Consider the following 27,178-nt stretch of genomic DNA (forward strand, 5'->3'; position numbering starts at 1 on the left):
AGAACAAGGTACTGTTTTATTATTACAGAGAAAAGGGAAATCATTTTTAAAAATTAGAACTTTCCTTAATTCAGAACCTACTGGATAATGGGTTTCTGGATAAGGGATCCAATACCTGTACAACACTTGCAATTCTGTAAACTGGATTAAAAGCTAATTAAAAAAAATGAGTTTGTTTTCAGATTTTTAAAATAGGATTTACTTTGTGTTTTCAACACAGGCAGAATATGACATAGAAAAATAAGTAGCTTCATTAAACTATACTATTTTATTACATATCAGGACTTAAGGGGGGGAATATACACTATTTATTAAAGCACATTTTTATATGCACAGAATGTTTGCTCCTGCCTTGCATCAGCGAGAACATTTACTTGTTGGAAATGGCCAGTTGATGGCCAGTTTACTGCTTCCTAAAACTAAAAAAATTAGTGTGTGACATAATGGTACCTCACAACTAAATATATAAAAACAAATAAACAGATAACAATTGTTTGACACAGAGTAGGCTACTCTTTTATACAAAATGTTTTAGTGCAGATAAAGTAAGGCAAAATAGAAAGCTTGAGTTGAATAAATTGCATAAGCATTTCTATATGGGTCCTACAACAGATGTCAAAGGCCTACAGTTATCAGACTACGAACAGGATCCCTTTATGAATAATGAACTTATGACATTTGTCTTGACTTTACTAATGCTGATAGTCACAGGACCATGTTGCTCATGCATTATATTTCCTGCTGTTTGTAACACTCACAGAAAAGACACAGAACACAACTGGTTTTTGAATCCCAAATCAAGTGGGAATATAAAACTTGAACCAGGCAGTTATTACGCTAATGACAAAGCAGAAAAGCATTACTTTGCTAAGAGGACCCATAGCCCTAGCACCATATCTGATGACCAACTATTCCACAATTCAGAGAACCCAGCAAAATGGCAGGGTTGTCCCAGTTAAAACAGTATACAGAAATATTCAGAAAAAGTTTTAAAACAGGTCTGTATTTAATACAAAATTATGTTACTTTTCAAATATTTAAAAAGTTGTATTTGTATTGTCAAAAAAACAGTCTGAAACAAGCATAAAGGAAAACAAACCCCATTACATTCACTTCATAATCCAAATAATGTTCAGAAAACGTAAGTGCTGAATATATCTGTAGGGACAGTTATTTGCATATATAAGTTCACTTGTGCAAAGTACTATGATATTGGTGCCAGATTTATTATCTATTGCCCTAAGAAAAAGCGAGAGATCTTAATATTAACTACATTTTCTTGCACGATTTTTATTCCTTGAAGAATTTTTTCCTACAGGCACATTTTTTTCCACAATCAAAAAAGTTGACCTAATTTTAGCAATGAGCTTGTTGTTTTTTGAAAAACTACGCTCGTGGAAGAAAGAAACCTGCTTGAAAAAAAATCTCAAGTTAACACAAGACTTCTCTTTCATGTTTTTTCACGTGTATCACAGTAGATACATAGATATTAAATCTGGGCCCCCAAGTCCATAGTAAAAAGCTTGGTTTTATCAAGTAGTGCATGAATAAAGTCTCTCTCTTTCAGACATGGAAACAATTACTCAGAGCCCTGCAGAAATACTTTTACAGTTAGTCAGTATAATATAGCTGTGCCAGCACATTAACTATCCACCAATAAAACATTATTCCTGTAATTGTATCTATTGGTGACTATTTACAATATATGTAACAAACTAAGGTAGTTCGTGGTTTCCTCGGAAATCCTGCAAAAAAACAAAAAAAATCAGCATTTGTCAAACATAATATTACAATGTTCTTAAGACTAATAGGAATATTGTTCTAGTTCAGCTATAATGATTGGGTTATATAACACAAGAGAAAAATAAAATACTTTTGATTGAAAGAAGATGAAGGTATATGGTTAACAGTAATTCAAAATTATATAAAAAAACAAAACAAAAACAGTCTCTGCACTTATCAGGGTAATAGAACTGGTGAGCATTGGGTTCAGGGTAATAGAACTGGTGAGCACTGGGTTCAGGGTAATAGAACTGGTGAGCATTTGGTGTGGCTACAGCTGGTTCATAGGTACATAGACAACTACAAAGCCTGGTGGTAGAGAGGGGCATGTGATTTTGTAATTTTCTACTTTCATTACATAATTTGTAATAGCATTGACCAAAATCTATTAAATATTTATCGCTGCAATCACCTGAACAAAAAAAAAAACCCAAACCAAAACCTAGTTTTCTTAATTTTGTATAAATATTTGAGGGTTTAAAGAAAATCTCCTTGAAGAATATACTCTTAAAGGACATGTAAACCCCCTACACAGGAATCAAATGATGAAAAATCCTCTTTGAATGACTACAGTGACAGGTATTTATAATTTGCAAAGTTTCACAGTAAAGCTGCAGCATCCCCTTAATCATTGTGCATCCCTTCTTCCTTGCTCACTCACTCTTCCTCTTCCCTTTGGAATTAACTTTAGCGTTGCACATTTCAAAGCTATTCTTTCTGAGCATGTGCAATTAAAATGCAATTTTAATATAAAAATGAATTCAGGTATCTTGTTTAATTTGAAAAGGACTTATGTCTGGGTGACAGGTCCCCTAAAAAAAAAAAAAACCCAACAAAGGATAAAAATACCTACACAACAAAAAAAAAAACAAAAGATACTGTTGGCAAAACAATATTTTACACTTTGTCCTCTAGTGTGTTGGTCTACCAACTCTACTTAAATCTATTAACCACACTGTGTAACCATGTAGTAACTCTTTGAGCAATCAGAGAAGGTCGGAAGTTGATGAAACCCATTAGCAGTGGTAAAAAAAAATGCAGAGTAATAGTGTCCACAGGGAACCAGCTGTGAGCCAGAAAGAAAGTGCTGCAGAATGCAGCAAACTTTGTGTGGAGAAACTCTTGAAAGGTGCATTATATAAACATGCCTGTGAGTGCATAACATTCTGTGATTTTATCATTAAAGTTATAAGGTTTTATACATGAGAGCTTGCTTATCCCACAACCCACAGTTCAAAGGAGGTTGGACAGAAAAATAAAGTAGTAGAACTAATAAACGCAGTTTAAGGGGCATTTACCAAAGTACGAATTATTCTGAATACAAAAAATTCATAGTTTTTCTAATTTATAGAACTGTTTCATACTTTGCAACATTTTATGCAACAAAATCATATTTATGGCACCGAATACGAAAGCTTCGGTTTCATTAAAGTTTCAGTATCGTGACTTTCCTTGGGCCAGGTTGGAGCTGCAGAGTGCCATTGAGTCCTATGGGAGGCTTCCAAAATCATGCACACAGGGATCAAAGTCAGAAAGGTTTTTCTGCCGTTTCTGATCGTTCGGATACGAACCAGATACGAATTTTGTGACTTTTGGATCGCCAATACGATATTATTGTGACTTTTACGATTTTTTCGTAAGCATTTTTGTGACATTTCCGATCATCAGGAATTATCATATCTAATCCGAATTTTACCCATTTCGGGATTCGAATTTATACATTGATGAATCTGCATGACTTTTGACCAAAAAGTAGAAGGATTTCGCTGAATTTAAATTGATTCACTTTAAATAGTGTTTGTGATTACACAGAACAACTACCTGTTTACAGTAGCATTTATAGATTATATATTTGGCTAACTATACTAAAAACTATTTAATTCTGCAGACTACCCAGGGTTATTTTTTATTTTAAAAACGGTCACTACATGATCACACTCTGTGGTTAATAGCTGGTAGAACAAAATACCAGTGGCTGGAGCATTCAATATTATTTCACCAAAGAAATTATGCTATTTTTTTGCTTTTATTGTCTAGATAGCTGTATCCTTTCCGAGTCCCCCCGTATTTAACTTTTCTTTTTATTACGGTCCTGCAGCTATCGATTTGAAGCTCTGTCCATCACTCTAGATAAAGAGAAGGCAACATTACAATTTTGGTCCCTGAAAAAAAAAATGTAGTTTAATTATTTTACACTAAGTCCTCAGATCTACTTTGTTAACTACCATCTAGATCAGTGTTTGTCAGACTTTATGGATCAAGCACCCCTTTAAAGCCCAACATTTGATCAATGTTTAAACACATGAAAAAATTGGTGTTTCAACCATTAAGCCATAATCCCAAGAAAATCTATGACATCAAATAAGTGCTCACCAAATATTGTACTAATTGACTTCCAGGATGGTCTTATAAGAGTACCTAAGAGAGCCAATAGGCATTTGTTACCAAATTCTATTGACCACTGCTGTCCAACTGAATATTCACAGCCTGCATGTGGCCACCCAATAGATTTTGTGATCCCAAGCATGCCCAAGATCTCTAGAGACGTCATTGTAAGACATCAATGTTTTATGACAAATTCAACCTCCAAACATGTGAAATAGTGGATAACTGAACAGCCTACAACATATAAAATATTATACAACACTGTTCTAGACAACAAAGTTACCTAATTAAGGATAATGTAGAGGTGAAAATCCCCTATAAATACATTTCAAGTATTATCATTTAGAAAAGAATACTTAACGGACTCACAGAAACTTGAGTTGTTTAGCCTTCAATCTATTTCCACATTTAGCTTCTAGCAGCTACTCAGATATATGATAAAATGTAAGCAAGCTACTTTCTATAAAAAAGTATTTATTTGAATTTATGGCTATACCAATAATAAGGTTTATTGTCCCATTAACCTGCATCCTTGGTGTGATCTCTAAGCCAAAGTGATTGACAGTCTTTGTATTGCTTGTGTTCTTCCACATCACGTTTGAAATTGCTCTTTAGTTACCCAAAATTACAATGGTCTTTCTTACGCCAAGTTGCAGAAATCCTATCTTGTGTGAGTTCTCTGGTGACGGATAAGACATGATTTTTGACTAAAGCTTTTGTTGCATTCATCACATCTAAAAGGCCTCTCGCCAGTGTGGATCCTTTGGTGTTGAATGAGCACAGAGTTCTGGATAAAGCTCTTGTCACACTCATTACACTTATATGGCCGCTCTCCAGTGTGAGTTCGTTGGTGAGTGATCAAGTGAGAATTGCGGCTAAAGCTTTTGGAGCAATGAGTACATTTGTATGGCCTCTCCCCTGTATGGATACGATGGTGCTTAATTAGGTTAGATTTAACAGTAAAGCTCTTGTCACATGCGGAGCATTTATAAGGTCTTAAATCCATTGGTCCTCCCAGTCTGGGGGAATTTGGACTGGTAAAATCCTGTTTGGGGGCAATAGGCCGAAAAAAGCTACTTGGGGAAACATTTATTGTTTTCCATTTTGAAGCAGAATATATATCATTGGTAATGCTGCTACTGTAACACTGGGAAACTGGTTCTTGAACACTCAGAGCTCCGCTCCACATGCCAAAATTATCCTCTTCTATACTGGTACTAATTGGAACATTGTCTGAGGGGGAAAAAAATAAAATTAAGCACTGAAGAAATGCATGCAGCATCATTTTTTTTAGCCACCTTTCCTATGTAACTGTTTAGTCTTATTTTAAATAATTACTTACATGAGCTTAGATAACCATTTAGCTCTCCTTCCTCAGAATCTGGACTGCCATCTAAATACGGCACTCGATCTTGCTTTATTCTTGAAAAAACATCATGATTCATGAATGTATGATCTTCTACAGTTAAAAATAAAATATACAAATTACAATTGGAAATGTTACAGTTAGTAATTGACAAGAGTGATTTGTGCTTATATACGGGAATTTTGCAAACTATGGCCAAAACTCACACAGAATGAACACCAAGAAGCCACAACAGTTTTAGCCTGGAAATCAGGTACAAAGGCTACTTGGCACACATAAATAACACTTTAATTAGGCATAAGCAGATTAACTAAAAAACAATAGACCAAACTCTAACATAACTACTGATGCATGGGTGTAAAGGTAAACAAAGGTCTGGGACTGAGATGGTATTCATCTCAGGGTTCTAAACTAAAGGTGGCCATACACGAGCAGATCCGCTCGCTTGGCGATGTCGCCAAGCGAGCGGATCTTCCCCCGATATCCCCACCTACGGGTGGGCGATATCAGGGAGAATTTAGGTAAAAAAAAAAAATAATCCGATCGTTTGGCCCTGGGGCCAAACGATCGGATTATGTGGGAGGCAATGGGGCAGTCGGATTGGGGACCGCATCAACGAGCCGATGCGGTCCCCGATCCGACCGGATTTTCTAACTTGGCCGATCGAGATCTGGCCAATTTCAGGCCAGATATCGGTCGGCCAGGCCGCTCTGCTCTCCCCATACACGGGCCGATTAGCTGCCGAATCGGTCCAAGGGACCGATATCAGCAGCTATAGTCGGCTCGTGTATGGGGACCTTAACTTAGCTCTTTGATTGTCAAACCTCTTCATTTAATTTTTCAGGATTCATTGAGGTCTGGCATGGTGCAGAGAAACTGGCAAATTGCAGTGCTGCAGTTTAAAAAGGACCCCATTCTCAGCCTTAAAACAAAAGACCTGTTAGTCTAATGGTGACTATGGTATGGAAATGGATGTGACTTTGCCAAAAAAAGGTTTCTATCCCTTATATCTTCATATACACAGCACTTCAGGCTCTTTTGCATTTGGGTTTTGTGCTGCTCAGCAGCAAGCTTAGATCAGCTGCCAGCCACCCTCCTGCAATTTACACACACAGATTTCAATCTTACTTCCCAGACCGCCAAATATAGGTGTAACAAGATTGTACAAAAGAGACTTCCTTTATACCAATGACACATCAATTGCAGCAATATTAAAGGTCTCTCCACAGGCACATAGATTTCTATATGTTGAAGACACCTCTCTATGTCTCTCAGTCAGAGCTCTTTTATTTTCTATGTTTTGTATTTAATAAAATGTTCTTTTCTTTTGCAATTTTTGAGTGTGCAGACACTTTTTTGCTTATGTGATTATTTCAGGAGTTGCTAAATGGGTCTTCTCCAGTGTACTGCACCTCTCTCTTTATTTAGGTTTTGGTAAATATTTTGTATTAGAGCTCTTCCACTGACTGACTGACTGAATAGCTAGACCTCCAAGCCTCTTTATTAGCCAGCTATATCTCATCAGGCCCACCTGGTCAGCCTGTAGCACTGCACTCTGCTATATCCAGTCCAAGAAATGCCTATGTATTTTGTTATTGATCAGTATATATATATATATATATATATATATATATATAAAATTTGTAGTTTATTAAGTGTAGAACAAGTTCTCTTGTTCTACACTTAATAAACTACAAATTTTGTTATAAGTCCTGAGCGATGCGATTCATGTTTTGTTCACTATCTACGCAGAAGAGGACTGCACCCAGGCGCCTGAGATTTACCTGTATCGCGAGTGCTGTTTATTATGAGCTTTTATGCATAATATATATATATATATATATATATATATATATATATATTATATATATATATATATATATATATATATATATATATATACTGTTCCTATAGCATTTATAACTTATACAAAAATCAAATTGTAGTTCAATGGAAATGTGCAATTGGGTGCCCTAAAGATATTATTTAACTACAAGTCCCACATCACCTGCCAGCTCACTTGGCATGTATGTTTCAAGAAAACAAGTGATAAGTAGCTTCTTTAAGGTTTTTCTTATAAATAAGCAAGAAATAAAGTAAAAGGTGTTTGTTAGTTGCTCAGGTGAGTGAGAGAGGTGCCAGACAATGTTAGGGTGAATTGGGTTGACTTTTTAGACCTTCTTTAAAGTCTTTTCCAGGTTTTCTAATTGATAGGAAAGATGGGCAGGTGCGGGTTGAACATTAGATGTAAGTCAAGAATGGTTGAACCACTCCCACTCCTCAGAACACAAGCTGCCTGTCAGAACTAAGCCATGTTTAGCAGATTCCCATTCATGATAGTTTCCCTTTAAGTTGATAAACCTGATTATGCCTTTTCAACCAGTCAGAATTCCAAACACTAACAGACTACCGCAGAACAAATACAGCAGCCCCCACATAAAGGAACTTTGGAGATCTAATAGGTAATAAAAGTATTGTACAGGTATAGGACCTGTTATCCAGAATGCTCGGGACCAAGGGTATTCCGGATAAGGGGTCTTTCCGTAATTTGGATCTCCATACCTTAAGTCTACTAAAAAATCAATAAAACATTAAACACAACAGGATTGTTTTGCATCCAATAAGGGTTAATTATATCTTAGTTGGGATCAATTACAAGGAAGTGTTTTATTATTACAGAGAAAAAGGAAATCAACTTAAAAATTTTGAATTATTTGATTAAAATGGAGTCTATGGGAGACAGGCTTTCCGTAATTCGGAGCTTTCTGGATAACGGGTTTCCGGATAAGGGATCCCATACCCGTATAATACTTCTATGGCAAAATTATAAAGCACACACAAAGACAATGTTATGATATATTTAAAAACTGTTACTTGAAGAGAGAACTGGCTGAAGGATAGATTAGAAAGAGCTGTGGTAAATAAAACATTTTCTAGTGTTTCTATTTCTGCTGACAATACTAAATTGCGCAAAACTAAGTTTCATGCAGGATGCTGCCGCTTTGCATAGTGATTGCTGGGCAGCAAACTGGAAAATGAGGTTAAATGTTAGAAACTGCAAAGTTGTGCACTTTGGTAGAAATAATATAAATGTAAGTTACACACTAAATGGTCACGTGTTGGGGGGTATTCCTAATTGAGGATCTGGGGATTTTTGTAGATAACAAGTTGTGTAATTCTAGGCAGTGTCATTCCATGGCTATGAAAGCAAAAAAAAAAAAAACTGGGCAGTAAACTGGAAAATTAGGTTAAATGTTAACTGCAAAGTTATTAAAGTTAGAAATAAAATAAATGTGAGTTATACACTAATAGGCATAAAAACTCACCAACTTTATTTATTCCTATGGGATTTTTAAAACTGTATTTGTAAGTATGTACGTATAACTTTATTTATAAAGCACCACAAGGGTACACAGTGCTGTACAATGTTACAAAATACTACGTAAAGCTTACAATCTACAGTGGTGTGAAAAACTATTTGCCCCCTTCCTGATTTCTTATTCTTTTGCATGTTTGTCACACTTAAATGTTTCTGCTCATCAAAAACCGTTAACTATTAGTCAAAGATAACATAATTGAACACAAAATGCAGTTTTTAAATGAAGGTTTACGTTATTAAGGGAGAAAAAAAACTCCAAATCTACATGGCCCTGTGTGAAAAAGTGATTGCCCCCCTTGTTAAAAAATAACTTAACTGTGGTTTATCAATTTCAATTTTCAATTTCAATATCAATTTCTGTAGTCACCCCCAGGCCTGATTACTGCCACACCTGTTTCAATCAAGAAATCACTTAAATAGGAGCTACCTGACACAGAGAAGTAGACCAAAAGCACCTCAAAAGCTAGACATCATGCCAAGATCCAAAGAAATTCAGAAAAAAATGGGAACAAAAGTAATTGAGATCTATCAGTCTGGTAAAGGTTATAAAGCCATTTCTAAAGCTTTGGGACTCCAGCGAACCACAGTGAGAGCCATTATCCACAAATGGCAAAAACATGGAACAGTGGTGAACCTTCCCAGGAGTGGCTGGCCGACCAAAATTACCCCAAGAGCGCAGAGACAACTCATCCGAGAGGCCACAAAAGACCCCAGGACAACATCTAAAGAACTGCAGGCCTCACTTGCCTCAATTAAGGTCAGTGTTCACCACTCCACCATAAGAAAGAGACTGGGCAAAAACGGCCTGCATGGCAGATTTCCAAGGTGCAAACCACTTTTAAGCAAAAAGAACATTAAGGCTCATCTCAATTTTGCTAAAAAACATCTCAATGATTGCCAAGACTTTTGGGAAAATACCTTGTGGACCAATGAGACAAAAGTTGAACTTTTTGGACAGTGCGTGTCCCGTTACATCTGGCGTAAAAGTAACACAGCATTTCAGAAAAAGAACATCATACCAACAGTAAAATATGGTGGTGGTAGTGTGATGGTCTGGGGTTGTTTTACTGCTTCAGGACCTGGAAGGCTTGCTGTGATAGATGGAACCATGAATTCTACTGTCTACCAAAAAATCCTGAAGGAGAATGTCCGGCCATCTGTTCGTCAACTCAAGCTGAAGCGATCTTGGGTGCTGCAGCAGGACAATGACCCAAAACACACCAGCAAATCCACCTCTGAATGGCTGAAGAAAAACAAAATGAAGACTTTGGAGTGGCCTAGTCAAAGTCCTGACCTGAATCCTATTGAGATGTTGTGGCATGACCTTAAAAAGGCGGTTCATGCTAGAAAACCCTCAAATAAAGCTGAATTACAACAATTCTGCAAAGATGAGTGGGCCAAAATTCCTCCAGAGCGCTGTAAAAGACTCGTTGCAAGTTATCGCAAACGCTTGCAGTTATTGCTGCTAAGGGTGGCCCAACCAGTTATTAGGTTCAGGGGGCAATTACTTTTTCACACAGGGCCATGTAGGTTTGGATTTTTTTTCTCCCTAAATAATAAAAACCCTCATTTAAAAACTGCATTTTGTGTTTACTTGTGTTATCTTTGACTAATAGTTAAATGTGTTTGATGATCAGAAACATTTTGTGTGACAAACATGCAAAAGAATAAGAAATCAGGAAGGGGGCAAATAGTTTTTCACACCACTGTAAGTGGCTGGGTAACATACAGGCACAAATTGGAAGGTAAGAGTGCACCAGGTATGGGCATTTTCCCTTAAGCGCAGGACTAGGCAAGATAATGTTTTAGTGCTCCAGAAGGTAACAGCTGAGCTTTTTCTTAAAGAGAGTTAAAGAGAGGGATTCAGGGATAGAGTTCCAGAGGTAAGGAGCAGCGAGATAGAAAGGTTTAAGACGAGAGAGCGCAGTGAGTGTGGATGGTGCAAAAGGACAGAGGCTCCGAGAGGAGCGGAAGAGACAACCAGGAAGAAATGTAGTGAGGAGCAGAGGAGTGAAGGGCTTTGAATGTTAAGCAAAGGATAGCTTACAAAATCCTTCTGCTAACAGGCAACCACGCTAGAGAGCTTAAGTGAGGCTGAACAGGTTCCCTCTTTGATGAGAGCAGGAGGATCCTGGCAGCAGAGTTTAACATTGATTGCAGGGGAGAGAGGTGGGAGTCTGGTTAGTAGGAGATTGCAGTAATTTAAGCGGGAAAGGATAATGGCATGTATTAGTGTTTTAGCGGTTACTTTTGAAAGAAAGGGGCGTATCTTGGCAATATTGTGGAGGAAAACGGCAGGTTTTGGCAGTGTTATTAATATGGTTAGAGAAGGAGAGTGACTGGTCAGCGTGCAGAATTAACAGGGTTGATGGTCATGCCATCAATAGTAATGGTGAAAGAAGATCTAGGTTTGGGCAGGAAGACCATGAGCTCTGTTTTAGCTAGGTTAAGTTTGAGGTGGCGTTGGTTCATCCAGGAGGAGATAGCCAGGAGGCAGTTAGCAATCTGGGTTTGAACATCAGTGGTTAGTGCAGGGGTGTCTAAATATATCTGGATGTCATCTGCATATAAGTGATATTTAAGACCAAAAGAAGAAATAAGGTATCCTAAAGAGAGAGTGTACAGGGAGAACAGCAAAGGACCAAGCACAGAGCCCCAAGGCACTCCCACACTAAGCTGAACTGGGGTAATGGATTTGTTAGCAAGAGCAACAGAGAAGGAGCGGTTAGAAAGATAGGAAGAGAACCAGGATGCAGCCTGATCCCGGATACCCAGAGAATAGAGAATTTGCATAAGGACAGAATGGTCGACAGTATCAAAAGCAGAGGAAAGGTCTAGGAGAATGAGGACTGAGTAGTGTCCCTTGGCCTTGGCAGTCCAGAGATCATTTGCCACTCTACATAAGGCCGTCTCAGTGGAGTGCGCAGGCCGAAAACCAGCCTGCATAGGGTCCAGCAGATTATGGGTGCAGAGGAAGTTAGGTGACACAAGACAAGACAAGACATTCCAGGAGTTTAGAGGCTAGGGGCAGGAGAGAGACGGGATGGTAGTTAGAAAGCCAGGACGGGTCCAGTGTAGCCTTTTTAAGAATGGGTTTGACACATGCTTGTTTAAATAGAGAGGGAAAAGTACCAGAAGCCAAAAAGGAATTGAATATGTGGGTAAGAGCTGGAGTAAGGGCAGGGGCACACTGTTTTAGTAGCCATGAGGGCATAGGATCCTTTGAGCAGGTAGTAGGAGGAGAACAGAGAAGCTGAGAAACTTCAGACTCTGTTACGAGATTAAAGAAGCTGAATACAGAAAGAGGAAATTTGGGAAGGTTGAGATTACCAACCAGTATCTGAGGGTTAGGAAATTTGTTTGCGGATAGAATCGACTTTGCTTTTAAAGAAGTCAGCAAAGTCCTGGGGCGTGTGTTCAGATATGATTGATTCATTAGGTGAAGAATGAAGTAGCGAGCTAAATATGGAGAATAAGCGCTGTGAGTTTGATTTATTATTATTTACAAGTGTGTTATAGTATACGTGATACGGCAGTATTAAGACATAAGACATTTATAGTGGAAGAAATCCGCTTTCACACGAAATTTCCTCCAAATGCACTCAGCAGATCGTGCACAGGAGTGCAGAAATCGCATCTGAGGGTTAAGCCAGGGACGGGGATTACGGGCATGACTGTGTTGCGGCTGCAGGGGGGCATGGGTGTTTATTGCGGATGATAAGATAGAGTTGTAGGTATATACCAGTAACTCAGGATCAGAGGAAGCACAGAAGGAGGAGAGGCTAGAACTAAGAGTTAGAGAGCAGTTATATCAACCATTCGAGTGTTGCGAATCAGGGTTTTAGGCGGAGCGTTAGTAGGAGACGCGTGCGAGATAAAAAAAAGAGATTTGATGATGATCTGTAAGGAGGAAAAGGCTCACTGTTAAATGCAGAAGGATCTAGATTTTTGGAAAAGACCAGATCTAGGAAATGACCATCCTTATGGGTAGCTGGAGATCAAAGGAGGAGGTTAGATGGAGAAATCGAGAGGGCCAGGACTGAGAGGGTTCATCTATGTGGCAATTGAAATTGCCTAAAATAATTGCAGGGGTGCCAGAGCATAGAGAAAAAAAAATATAGAATAGCCGAGGATTTTGAAGAAGGAGGTCTGTAAACAATTGCCACCGGCACAGAAAGAGGGTGGAACAGCTGAACCGCATGCACCTCAAAAGAAGGAAACCTGAAAGTAGGGGGTATAGGGATTAGTTTAGAACAACAATGAGGGGAGAGCAGAACACAAACCCCTCCCCCATGGCCAATAATGCGGGGAGTATGAGAGAAGGAAAGGCCGCCATAAGAGAGAGCTGCCTCAATAGCAATAACAATCTGAGAGAGCCAGGTCTCTGTTAGGGCAAACAGGTGAAAAGACTTTGAGCTAAACAGATCATCAATTAAAGCGGCTTTGTTAGTTACAGAGCGGGTATTGAGAAGAGCACAAGAGAAGGGGAGATAAGAAGAGGAGAGAGTGGGAATTTGAATAATGTTAGACAGGTTAGTAGTTTGTCAATGGGTGAAAGTTAGAACTAACCATTTGATAAATACACTTCTAAAAATCCCATTGGAATGAATAGAACATTGGTAAGTTTTTAGGTATTAAGCTTTAAGCTCACATTTTGATAAATCTTCCCATAAATGGTAGTGTTTTGGGGAAATGTTTGAGAAAATGTTTGAGAAAGTTGTCTAATTCCACGCAGAGTCATTTAGTGGCTAATAAAGCAAATAAAATTCTGTCTTGCATAAAAAAGGGCATTGACTTAATGGATAAAAATATAATTTATAGATAGACAGTCTTTTTTCAGCCCAACCTAGCTATGTAGCTACATACGGCAGAATGGAGGCACTGGCAAGGTTAAAAAAAAAAAAAAAAAATATAGGAACACAGGCAGAGCTCAAGAATATCAAGTTCATGCCTAACAGGAATAAGGGACCAGCAGGTAAGTGCTAATATCTGGCAAGGGATAATGCCAAATAAGGGTATATATATAAGGTAATCTCTGCTGGGAAGTCTCTAAGGATAAGCTGCACCTGTCAATTAATGCAGAGCAGCTGGAATCAATTAGCAGATCCAAGGATACAAACTGACATAGAAAAACCTCAGTACAGGAAAAGTCTACACCTCCAGGCAGCCTGTTTAGAGTACAGGTAAAAGAAAAGGCCATAATGTACCAGGTAACAGAGGCCAAGACAGCAGATGATTCCCTACACTGACTCACTGGAGAAAACAAATATTGTGTTTGAGATCAATAACGAACACAAAAGATTTAAATTAAATCATAACAATATACAATCATTTGAACACATAAACATGATCTTTTAAGCTTAACATAAGCTTTTGCTAAAGTTGAAGTCTGAATTTGGGTTAATTTTGTCCCAAATTACGGGCTCATCAAAGTGGCAAACCTATAGGCAGAGATGCGCTGAATAAATAGAATTTTTGTTATTATATATAATATACAGAAAACCAATTTAATATTTTAGATATAATACACCATTTGCAGCAACAAAACCTGGGTTCTAGTTTTTTGTTTTTCACTCCAGATGAAGGTTTTTGTGTGAGACCAAAACGTTGAATATATTATATATAATATACATACACACACATTATATATATATATATATATATATATATATATATATATATATATATATACACACACACAAATAAAACAAACTATTAGGACTGTGGTGATTGAGTTCCTCACCTGTCTTTGGACTTTTTGCTTGCTCCACATCATCTGGTGATGAATTAGATGTATAGTGCTTCACATCCTCGTCTTTAATGTTTAGAAGAATATTTGGACTGACAGAGTAGTCTAGAAAAATAAAATAAAAAAATTACACTACAGCAGCAATCAGTTCCTCTTTGCAAAGCCATACTAATTATACCACACAAGAAAGGAAATCCTACCATCTCTAATACTGCCAAATAGTGGTAAAAAAATGCCACCAGGACTTACATCAAAATACTGTGGAGGAGGAAAGGCTGATAGGCTCTCTCAATGGGCATCTTATGCAAAGAAAATTCATAAGATAGAGGCGCACTTAAAGTAGCTACAGGGTACTGTTTATGCAGTGAAGTCATTCAACATTGGTGTAACCACCAGGGGAGCAAAGGGGCACTCCCCCAGTGGCACCTACTTGAAAACATGCTCCACTGTGGCCAAAATCTACAGGTATGTCTTGGGGGTCAGCCAAAAGGAAAGAAAAACTAATTTTCTTGACACAATTCTATTACATATGAAGATGAAAGTAAGTTGGCATGTGAAGCCTTAACAACACAATGAGCATTTTATTATTTGTAAACGTAAAATATGGGAGGCGGTGCTTGTACCTAATGAAGTTAAGGCTTCAGAGTTCTCTTTGATCATGTTCTTGTAGAGATCCCTCTGCCATTCTTCCAGCATCTCCCACTCTTCGTCAGAAAAATATACTGCTATTCTGTTAAATGTGGTGGGAGTCTAAAAAAGAAAATCAACTTAAGTACATAATTGCTAATTTAACCAAGTCCAGAGCACACTAAGCATATGCAGTGCTATATCACATTACAAATATATGAAACCATTTGGAGCACTCTACTACTACTAATAATTCTATAAAACTGAAAAGTCAAAATAAAGGTTTGAGGCTTATGGTGCACAGATATTTGTATTTTGTCTGCTGCATTTTTTTCAGGGCAGCCACCTAAAATTTCCTCATCCTCACCTATAGAGTTAAAAAGCAATTAACTTTTTGAACTTTGTAAGTCAAATGTGGCCAACAAGTGGTGGCGTTTTAAGGGGACTGATAACTAACACTATGGGTGGGGAGTCAGGGGTGATTAAGGTTTTCTTTTTAAAAAAAACTATTTAAAAATACACACTTTCCTCTGTAGAGCTCTTGGTACAGGTGTAAAACATTTCTTCAAATATTGTGACTTCAAGGGAAGCAGTTTCCTCCTCAATAACTGAGGTTTCCTTGGATGATAAAGACGGCAGTCCTCCTCCTGTGTAGAAAATGATTTCTTCAATTTTATTACCAGTATAAAAGGTACATCAAGGTAGGAAATAAAGGGAATTTGTTTGCAACTATCTATTTTAATAATCTATAAATGTATCACTGTATAAACTTAGTACATGCTTTGGATACAGCTGTAAAGTCTGGCACTATGAATCAGAATAAAAATCACTCCAGGGAATGGTATCTCTTTGGGTATTATGTCTGGATATTATGCCAACAAAATTTGGGCCAAATTAAAGGAAAAAGAAACAGTAACAGACCTTTAAGAGCTATTTACCATTACAATATGACAGCATTGCTTTTATCCTGAATAAAATGCTATCCAGGGGTTCATGCAGACAATCTGTTTTATCCCCTCTATTTTAAATTTAACCATATATTAACAAGGAACAGAAGGGGCAATAAACATCCATAAACAATAACTTCAGCATTTTATACAAAGTTACTTGCAGCATTCCCAGTGCATCCAGAAACTTACTGCAGATAGCTGTATAGATTGAAGGTGCAGTTCTGCATAAGTTTCTCTAGAAATCTTTAGCAGAACTTCTAGTCACTAGGCAATTTTGCCTTTTCGCCTAAGTAACCAAAAAGTAAGAACCTGCTTTCACATACATTACCTTTAAGACAACAAGCATATATACGGTTATAAATATGTTTATAAAGTGCCCATAAGTAGACTATATTGGTGCAGTTCCAAAAGATATGAAAAATAAAGTCCTGGGTGTTGCTTACACCTAAACCAACAGCAGGTGCAGGTGTTAGGTAACCAAATGTATGGCACAGGAGGGTCAGATAGTGACAAATTAAATGTTGTATTGAGTAATAAGGGAGTGTTATGAAAAAGGGTAGTCACAGATATTTTCAATTTTAATCCATTTTTGTTTCAATACTGAAGGTTATTCCATTTAGAAATCACTGTTTGGGTCGGACAAGAAATAAGCAAGAGATGAAAAATTTAAATTTTACAAATTTTTACCTTTTCCTGAAAAGAATTATACTCAGACTCTTGGGAAGTGGATGGGCTGGTTATTTGGTCTGCCTCAAGTTGGGGTTTTTTTTGTTGCTCCAAGAGGTTATCAAGTAGCTGCAGAAAATAATCAGTCGTAAATCTTGAACTCCATATCAATAGATATCAAAATCAAAAGTTAAATTAATCTGTATAACAGGCGTACCCGTACATGAAGTTGTCCGCTGCACATAGGAAAGCCAAAGAGGAATCAAACTACACCTTACAAGTACAGGCCCTTCCAATTTTCTTATGTAAAAACAGTTAAATAAAATAAATTAAAAAAAAAAGTCTATTTTTCCAAAAAGGCTATTTTACTCCACTGGAAGTCTAGTGCCCTTCCATCCCTTGCCTTCTGGCTGACGTTGGTGGATGATACCCTCTGCAGTTAAAAACTGACATATCTGGTTAGAGGCTGCTCAAAAAAATTCAAGACAGTCTGAGCCAATGGCTAGCGCTACAGGATGCCCCTCCAGATCCCAATGTATAATATAGATGGATATACGTTCTACTGGCTCCAACAGCAATGTTCTTTCTTTATGTTCCTTTTATGCCAATTTCTATTTGCAAAAGTTTACAATGCAAAAACAAAAACTTAAAAAAAGAAAGATCTTTGAAAATCATTTTGACAGGCCTTATATATTAGGGCTGGGCGATATACCGTTTAATACCGAATACCGGTGTTTTTTTTTTAAAACTATATTCATTTTTCAGATACCGCAATACCGGGGTGTCAGGGTACTCACCCGTGCGGCCCGGTCTCGTGTCCAGGTGCGTGTGCGTCAAAGCGCACGTACATGTCAAAGCGTGCACGTCCGCGACACGCTGACGGCGCCGGTTCTGCGCATACGTGGGGGGTATTTAAAGCTATCAAACGCCTCCTCCTGTGCTATGTTGTCTGCGGCCTTGCCTGGGAAACTAAGCCTGCCTGATTTACCTTACGACTTTCTGTTGCCGATCCTTTGTTTGCCTGACTCTGATTTTCAATACTGCAGTAATTATTCTCTAATTTATTAGGAAATGGGGTTAACACCTAATCATGCATGGAAAAAAAAAAATACCGTCAAATACCGTGACACCGATATAATTTTGAAAAATACCGCGATATAAATTTTTGGTCATACCGCCCAGCTCTACCTACAAGTTTGAGATATTTTGAGGCACAAAATTGATCAACTGTTTAAAACCTAATAAAATATCCCGATGCCCTCACAGTAAAACAATTTCAACTATTTATGATTATCATGACCGCAGCCAAACACACCATGGAAAATGAACTACAGTAGACTCCCTCAAGAAAAAAATTGATGGAATTATGGCTATGGAAAAGATGTCCAGTATCTTAACAGATTCCCACAAGATGTTTCTTGAAATTTGGGAGCCATGGCTTATATATAGATACAGCGCAGATTACCTTACTTCTCTTCACTCACTGTAAAACTGAATCTAGAGAAACATATACAGTGGGCATTCAAAATCGGCCTGCAACAAACAACTAAAACCCTAGATCTTTCTTCAGTTTGAATCATGATGACATGAACTGCCCATTGTTTATTGTTTTATTACTTACCTCACATATAACTAATACTCTAGGGGTTTGTTTGACAAATTATATAATTTAAGTAACGGGTACTAGAGTGCTCCCCTGAAAGGAGAACCTCTAGTCCCCCAATGTATACATACAGGCTATTTACAATAATCTCGGCCGCTCTTATATTGATTCCCACCGAGATACCCTCGGGTCAGTTTGCTTTACCGTTATGCTATGACAACTGTACCTTAGTCTGTACCCTTTCTATCTGAATTAAATAAAAATGTATTGAAATAAATAAAAAACCAACAATATATTATGTAAAGTAATCAGCAGAGCCATGTAGTAACTACTTTCCTATTTTAGCCAAAGCAAAGAAAGAAAATCAAGCACAATGTATGAAAAATGGAACTGGGTAAATGATACCTGCTTTCGCTCGTGTATTTTCAAATGATGTTCTGCCTGTTTGCGCATTTTGGGAGCTCCAGTGGGAAAGACAGTAGGTATGGCATTAACTTTCAACTTTGTTCTCTTGTATTTGGTCTCAGAAGGAAGCAATGTTAGGTCTCCACACAGTTCAAACATATCCTCTTCAAAGTGCTCTGAACATAACACAAAGTGCCCTGGACTCTTTAGCAGTGTGTCACGCACAAATTCCTGCACATTTCCTACATCTGTACGGCAGTGATGCACCCACGTCTCAGCCAGAGGCAACTCTTTGGGGAAGGAATGCATGGAGACTGCTGGGGGTAGCCTCCCACTGTGGTTGGTACAGCCATAGGCAAAGCAATGAGGCATTTTCCTGAAAAAGTGTACATTTTTAGTTTGTAACTTATGATTACATATATAAATTAGCATTTCATATTTGGCAAAAAGGATCTTTACACATTTTAAGGTTGTGAGCAAAACAACAAATTAAATGTATATTTCCATTAAAGGAGAAGGAAAGTCATTTTGGCATTTTACTGCCAATATATTTGCCACATTAGTGCCGCCTAGAACTATACATTGATTTTGCAGAAACCATGACCATACCTGAGTAAACAGCTTTAGAAGCTTTCTCTGTTTGCTTAAGATAGCAGCTGCCATTTTAAGTAGCTTCCTTCCTGCAGTTATAGCGCAGATCATACATTCCTAAGGTAGGGGGCAGGGAGTTCTTAACATTCTGGTGGGAGGGGGGAGCAGGAGAGGGGAAAGGAGAGAACTGCACAGATTCTGGCCCTGGGAATTAAGGCTGTTTCTGAGAGAGGAAGTCAGACACTGAAACATCATGTTTACTAAAAAAAAATAAAAAAATCCTGTGTTTCTTTTTGATAGAGGACTTAGTGCACCATTACTGTAGGTGCTTATGGCTGTATTTACATAGACCTTTCTGATAAAGCTTACTTAGTTTTAACCTTTCCTGCTCCTTTAAGCAATCAGGTTATGAAATGTTTGTATTAAATGATAAAAACTAAAAAATATTTCTAGTTATTTGCAGAAAAACAGTCATTTATATGATATGAAATAAAAAAAAATAAAATAAAATATATATATATATATATATATATATATATAAATATTTATGTGCTCATCTAGGTTTGCAAACAAATATACAGTTGCCTGATCAAACACAGGCCAAAACCCTTTTTGTAATATAGCCTTTATAGTGAAGATAAGCAATGCAAATCAACACTCACCACAAATCAATTTGGAGGATGTGAGCAAATTAAAACCACCATGATCAAGAGGTCAAAGCAGCAAAATCTGTTTGGTTGAATAGTTGTTACAGTTTAATAGCTTTTCTATAGGGAAACATACTCTATTCTTTAATTACATGCCACTTGTTCATTGTTGTTTCTACAGCAGTTGTTTTTATGCCTGACAAGTAGAAAGCACAAAGGACTGAACGAATGAGATGGCCCTCTTGGGCATTTATATGATCAATGCATATTTAGGGGTATATTTATCATGCTGTGTAAAAAGTGGAGTAAAACATTTCCAGTGATGTTGCTCATAGCAGCCAATCAGATGCTTTGCTTTGGTTTTCTAACTGTTGAAATCTAATTGCTGATTGGTTGCCCTGAGCAACAACACCTGTAATGCTTCACTCTACTTTTTACACAGCATGATAAATATACCCCTTAAAGTGATACTGACACCAGAAATGCTTTTACATTCCCTATCTGATCCCCATGTTCCTCTATGAGGGGGCTGCCATATTTGTGCAACAGGAGTCTGTTAACATTAGAAGCTATAACTGACAGCTTGAGTTGGGACAGTCAGGTTGGCAAAACAGTCAGGTTTAGGAACTTCAAGTAACAATTACTTACAAAACCAAACCTGTCGGTGAAAAATGATCAACATGATCTTTAGGAACTTTTTTATATACATTAATATTTTGAAAAGTAGTTTTTTTCATGTCAGTATTACTTTAAGCTCCCCAAAAATACCTTTTCTAAACTGAACAGATTTTGACTTTTCTATAGTGTCTATCTGCAGCTGCACACAAACCAGCTTCATGCTGCACTAACTGTGCAACTAACTGTGGCCAACATACAGCTACAGCCACATGCAATACCTATGCCATCAAAATGTAATCACTGCAACCAGAAAATGGCAATGGGTGACATCAGGTTGATGTTCCAGTTATAAGAGTGATCAAACAAGCTCTATGGTAGCATATTGTTTTATTGGCAAAATGCGTGGATGACAAAGAAGTACTCCTGTTTAAAGTTAACGGTACACTTGAAATTGAAAATAAGAAAGCAAATAAAACATGGACCAATGTACTTATTTATTCTAAATTCTCAGATGTGAAACACAACATGACAGCTGTAACTTTTATGTATAAATGCAAATGTGCAAAGAAGTAATGTGCTGGCAGTTTATACAGTAAAACCTCAGTTGTACATACCCTTATTTTAAGTTTACTCTCATTTTACAGTTGTTTTTGCGGACCAACCAATATATAATGCATTTCCATAATTTTACACCATGTTTTTCTGGTCCCCTGAAAAACATAAAATGGGGGTTCTACTGTATGTATTTATGTTACAGCTATATGTTCACACGAGGGAGAAAATGATACAATCATGTTTTTAAGTCCTATACACACAAATTGATAACATGAAATAAGTTGTCAAAAAGACCAGGAATGGATCTTTATCTCCCTTGTGACACTGGGATTTTTGATGTCTCGGTAAGATGAAGAAATCATGTTTTATTTTTAGCAAATATTGATTAACATTTCTGTTTGAGACTTAATGTAACTTGATCAATGGGTATACATTCTAAAGTTATTTTGATAAAACAATCTCTGTTTTTCTTGACTGAGGGTGTGCTTGCCTATAAAGAAATGTAGCTGTCTCTCTTATTGGCATTGTCCCGCTATAACTCTCTCTCAGGTCCCGCTACATTTAAAAATACAAAACAAACCCTGCTCTAAGGTACTGATGCCTCAAGTTGTATGAAAAAGAATGACATCTCAAAATGGCACATACCCATGATAGTGCCAGGGAAGAAAGGACAATCGTTAGAAGCAGCAAATAAAGTAGAGCCTCACCTGCTGTAAGCAGAGCCCACCCTCAGTCCCACAAACACTGCTGTATCTGCCAGCTCTGCCCAGCCGGTCACTCAGTTGTGGTTATTAGCATGCTGTCCTACAGTACCGCTTTCCCCAGCCCGCAGTCGCAGATCGCTACTTACACCTCCCACAAGCAGTTAATTGCAAGCTCCTTTGCCTCCTGGCTTAAACAAAACCCTGACGCCAAAAGTCTCATCACGCGAGACTCTGGCATCACGACCACACGTGACGCGTTACGTACAGCCCTGTGGGCGTGGCGACGCTAAATCTTACTGCTTGTAAGCGGCGGTAAATCCGTTGGTAGTGTGTCTTTTCACTGCTCCCTAGTTTTAATAGAGAATAAAAACAAAAAAAACTTCTCTTTTGTGTTGGCTCGCTGTGCCATGTTACCTCAGCTTCCAGTATTTCCTCAGACTTTATAATAGTTTCGGATTAGGGCGCCAAAACTATTTTTTGCTGGTTGCAAACAGTACCTGCTGCTATCAGAGCTTCTTCCAATTTGACCAAAAGGTTTTTTAGTGCAAATGATTTTATTTTTTGGGGGGACTTTGAGGGTCCAGATTTTTTCTTGTAAACAAGGGCCACAATTTTCACACAATAGCTAATTTAGGAGAAAAGAAAGGGTGAAATGCACCAGACATAGGGGTATATTTATCATGCTGTGTAACATCACATTACCAGTGATGTTGCCCAGGGCAACCAATCAGCAATTAGATTTCAACAGACAACCAAATCAAAGCATCTGACTGGCTGCCATGAGCAACATCACCGGTAATGTTCCACTTTTTACACAGCACAATAAATATACCCCTTAATCTTTTAGGGTGAGGTCAGACGAAGTGTATATCTGCTTCTCTCAGCTCTTTTCTGCCAGCAGATCTGCTTTGGAACGCACCTCTGTGTGCCGACCTGTGGGCATGTGGAGCAGATCAGAGGTAGGCCTGGAAACCGCAGAAGTGAACGTTTTCCAGGCCGACCTCCTATCCACCCTTATTCACACTCTCGGGCAGTTGCCATAGTCGTTAAGGCATGCACACAGGAGCGTATGGAAGCGAACACGCTTCTCTCAGCCTGGTAGAAAAGCGCAGGGCTGAAAGAAGCAGATATACACTTCATCTGACCTCGCCCTAACTCTTTTTCTCTGTTCCTAACATTGATGTGTGCAGGTTCACTGTCACAAGTAAATTGTGGGGCCCCCAAAGGGCATCGGTGAAAAACAGTGCTGTGGAACTCTGACAGTGAACCTGCACTAAGCTCTACGGGGCAGGGACCTCCATCCTCTAGTGTATTTGACTCTTAACTTATTGCAACCGTATCTTGTATTTATCTGCATTTATTGTTATATATTGTATTTATTTTTATCTTAATAACCCCGTTTGTATTAATGTATTCTACTGTACAGCGCTGCGTACATAAGTAGCGCTTTATAAATAAAGATATACATACATACATACATCAGAGTTAGAACCAGAGGAAATAAAGAGTAAAAGTATACTGGGGTGTTGATTGCCTTAACTGTTAACGGTTTGCCTTAACGGTTTTATTCACTGTTTGTCAGCTTTGCAAAAAAAAATGCCCAGTTTGTGTACTACAGAGTCTTTGTTTGAGATAGCTATGGTACCCCTTAAAGGAGAAGGAAAGGTAAAAACTAAGTAAGCTTTGTCAGAAAGGTCTATGCTAATAACTCCCTCCCACCTCTCTTAGGAATGTGTGATCTGAGCTATAACGGTTAGACTGCAAACAGGAAGCTATTTAAAATGGCAGATGCTGTCTTAATCAAACGAAGCAAACTTCTAGGGCTCTTTACTCAGGTATGGTAATGGTTTCTGCAGAATAAATATATTGTTATCATTAGGTGGCACTGATGTTGCAAATCTATTGGCAGTAAAATTGCTAAATTACTTTTCATGGACTATTCATGTGAGAAGAGATGCTTGGCCAGTGTAGCTTTTGATGTTTTGAGGCCAGGCATCTTTTGATGACCTTTTAATAGAGGCATTGCCTTACATTTTTCATTTTGAGGCAACAGACCTTTGTTTAAACTAGCTATGATAGCCCTTAACATTAAAGCCATATTGCCAAGATACGTATACATTAGTTCAAAAAGACAGCTGCTTAGGCTAATGCCAGACGTGGCGTTTGGCGTATATTTTTGGCAAGCCAAAAATCGCTTACCGAAAATAGTGCCTTACGCTCCTTCTCATGCCTACACCCGAATGAATGGAATACACTCGGGTGCAGGCACATGTAGCCGATATCCGCCAAAAAATGTGAGACTTCATATCTTCGGTGGATATTTACTACATGTGCCTGCACCCGAGCATATTCAATTGATTTGGGCGAAGGCACAGGTAGGAGCTTATGGCGCTATTTCGGCAATCGATTTTCGGCTTACAGAAAATATATGCCAAAAGCCACGTCTGGCATTAGCCTTAGACTTCATCGATGCTATTGACTGTGCATTTGAGAGAAGATGCTTGGACAGTATCATCAGAAGAACAGCTCTACCAGCTCCATCAGTATAACAGTTTCATAAGTAAAACAATCGATTTAACCTGCCCCATCGGTAAAACAGCTCCACCAGTATCTAGTAGAATTAAGTCTAAAAACAACTGGACTTTTCTGAGTTTTTCACCGAACGTTTTACAACTCATCCGAGTGCCTTCTTCAATTCAAATAACTGGTAGGGAATTCCCCGGTATTTAAACCCTTGATGGTAGTTCAGACAAAGACATCCAATCACAATGCCTGTTCATGCAAACTAAAAAAAGTTTAAAACGCTGGTTGTTTACCTATACAAACACTGTTAACCCTTACTGTCTGTGCCTATCTGCAACTCAGTACAAAGACTGTTTACCCTTGCTGCTTGTGCCTACTCTATCTGTAAACTTAGTACAAAGATTGGTAACCCTTGCTGCCTGTGCCCTACTCTATCTGCCAACTCAGTACAAAGACTGTTAACCATTGCTACTTGTGCCTAATCTATCTGCCAACTCAGTACAAAGACTGTTAGAATAGGCACAAGTAGCAATGGTTAACAGTCTTTGTACTGAGTTGGCAGATAGATTAGGCACAAGTAGCAATGGTTATCTGCCAACTCAGTACAAAGACTGTTAACCATTGCTACTTGTGCCTATTCTATCTGCAAACTCAGTACAAAGATTTTTAACCCTTGCTGCTTGTGCCTACTCCATCTATAAACTCAGTACAAAGACTGTTAACCCTTGCTGCTTGTGCCTACTCCATATGCAAACTCAGTACAAAGACTGTCACTGTTAACCTTTGCTGACTGGGCTTACTCTATCTGTATATTCAGTACAAGGCTGTTACTGGCTGTGTTACTCTTACTCTATCTGCAAACACAGTACAAGACTGCCAACCTTGATGGCTGTTCAGTGTAAATTAGTTGTTGATGGATCATTTTTGACACTTTAAAAGCACAGTGTTTTCCTTTCCTTTGTCTTGTTGTTCAATTATTGAATCATTCCAGTACAATCATAATTATACTTACCTGCTGTACTGGCACCTGAAAGAACTTGGAATAGCCAGGGCAAAATATGGGTATGTCTTCCCTTGGCAGTTCCCTTTTCCACCTTTCCCTTTCTTCAAATTAAAATTTCTTCAAACTAAAATTTAGCCTGCTTTCCTTGGGGGAGGGGGGGGGGCTTTCTTTCTTCCTGTACATCTTCCCCTTCATCCTGTTTTGGAATTGTCCAGGCCTTACCCAACCCGGGCACAACTTCCCTTTTAATGCCCTTTATTGCCTCTCAGAATTTCCCAGGCCCAAAATGAGCCCTGATGCCATCTGTTATCTTTTGCATTTCTTTTCTCTTGAAATTGCCAAAAAATGTGGCCTGTTCCTGAGCCCAAGATGGTCCCTGCTTCCATTTATCTCCTGTTGGGCCCTGCTTTCCTGGTGGGGCCTTTTCACCCTTCTCTCTCTGTTTCAGTGGTCAGATCCAGGGCTGTGGAGTCGGTAGATAAATTCTACGATTCCGACTCCTCAGTTTCTGATACTTCCGACTCCACGACTCCGACTCCTCTGTTTTTAATATGCTAATGTATTTTATACATTCATACAGTCAATGAAAAGCATGCTTCATGGTCACTCAACGTGTTCGTTTATGCACTGCGTGCATTGGGCTTTATTCTTATAGCAGAGAAGTAATTAATTATGTTTGTGAATTGGGACATTTAAACTTGCTTTATTTTTTTTTTTTATTCCCATTTAAATTTAGTAGGAGTCGGAGTCGGTTCATTTTTTGCCGACTCCGACTCCAGGTACCCAAAATTGCCTCCGACTCCTCGACTCCGACTCCACAGCCCTGGTCAGATCTATAAAAAGGGCTTACACTCATTTTAGAATTGCTTTTACCTGAAATTGGCCCTCTTTCCCTTTGGCACTGCTGGCTTTCCATTTTCTTCCTTTTGAGGTCCCTTTTCCTTTATTCTATTTTAGAACTGGCCAAACCTAAGATGTGCCCTTCTCCCTCTGGGCCCAACTTTCCCTTCATCACTTCTTGGCTTCGATTGTGCCTTCTACTCCTGGTCACCCCTTTCCTTTTGACCCTTTTGGAATTGGCTGTGCCCAAATGGGCCCTGCTTACCAATGAGTGGGGCCCCTCACCCTCCCCTACCTATTTCAATGGCCTCTGCCTAAAATGCAGCCTACTTTCCTTGGGCCTTCCTCCGTTACCTTCCTCTTAGAATTACCCAGGTTATTCCCTCTTAGAATTTTCCTAGCCTGGAGATGGGCCCTAATTCCCCTGGCCACCCTTTCACTTTTAACCCTCTTGAAATTGCCTGTGCCCAAATGGACCTGCCTCCCAATGAGGGCCCTCTCACCCTTTCTTCCCTTTTTTAATTGCTCAGCCATATATGTGTGTGGCCTACTTTCCTTGGGGCCCACTTATCCTTTATTCCCTTTCAGAATGGCCCCGGCCATTTTGCACCCTGCTCCCCAGCATAGACCTTTACAATAGCAATAAGTGAAACAGTGCTCCCAGGTATATTAAACTTCCTTTGTTAGTTTATACTATTTTTGGCACCACTAAATGTTGTGAAGCAAACATCTCTGTGATATACATTATCCCTTGATTATACAATGATTTTGTATGATTCTTTTTT

At 38.5% G+C, this 27,178-nt stretch overlaps 1 protein-coding gene across 2 annotated transcripts; it reads right to left on the bottom strand.

The window, feature by feature from the left end:
• Positions 1–984: 984 nt before the first annotated feature.
• On the bottom strand, positions 985–22,280 carry znf282 (zinc finger protein 282). 2 transcript variants are annotated; one of them, XM_004916896.4, is made up of 8 exons: positions 22,174–22,280; positions 18,913–19,288; positions 16,926–17,033; positions 15,813–15,935; positions 15,285–15,411; positions 14,656–14,766; positions 5,510–5,626; positions 985–5,400 (listed from the first exon to the last, which is right to left on the bottom strand). In XM_004916896.4, the coding sequence occupies exons 1-8, from the start codon at positions 22,263–22,265 to the stop codon at positions 4,829–4,831; spliced, it is 1,626 nt and encodes a 541-aa protein (XP_004916953.2). In that variant the 5' UTR covers positions 22,266–22,280; the 3' UTR covers positions 985–4,828. The 2 variants fall into 2 exon arrangements, with proteins under 2 accessions (XP_004916953.2, XP_002937093.2); XM_002937047.5 differs by having other exon boundaries at positions 22,031–22,264.
• Positions 22,281–27,178: the final 4,898 nt, after the last annotated feature.

The sequence above is a fragment of the Xenopus tropicalis genome, chromosome 8, assembly GCF_000004195.4.
Source record: "Xenopus tropicalis strain Nigerian chromosome 8, UCB_Xtro_10.0, whole genome shotgun sequence".
In the NCBI taxonomy this organism is placed as follows: Eukaryota; Metazoa; Chordata; class Amphibia; order Anura; family Pipidae; genus Xenopus; species Xenopus tropicalis.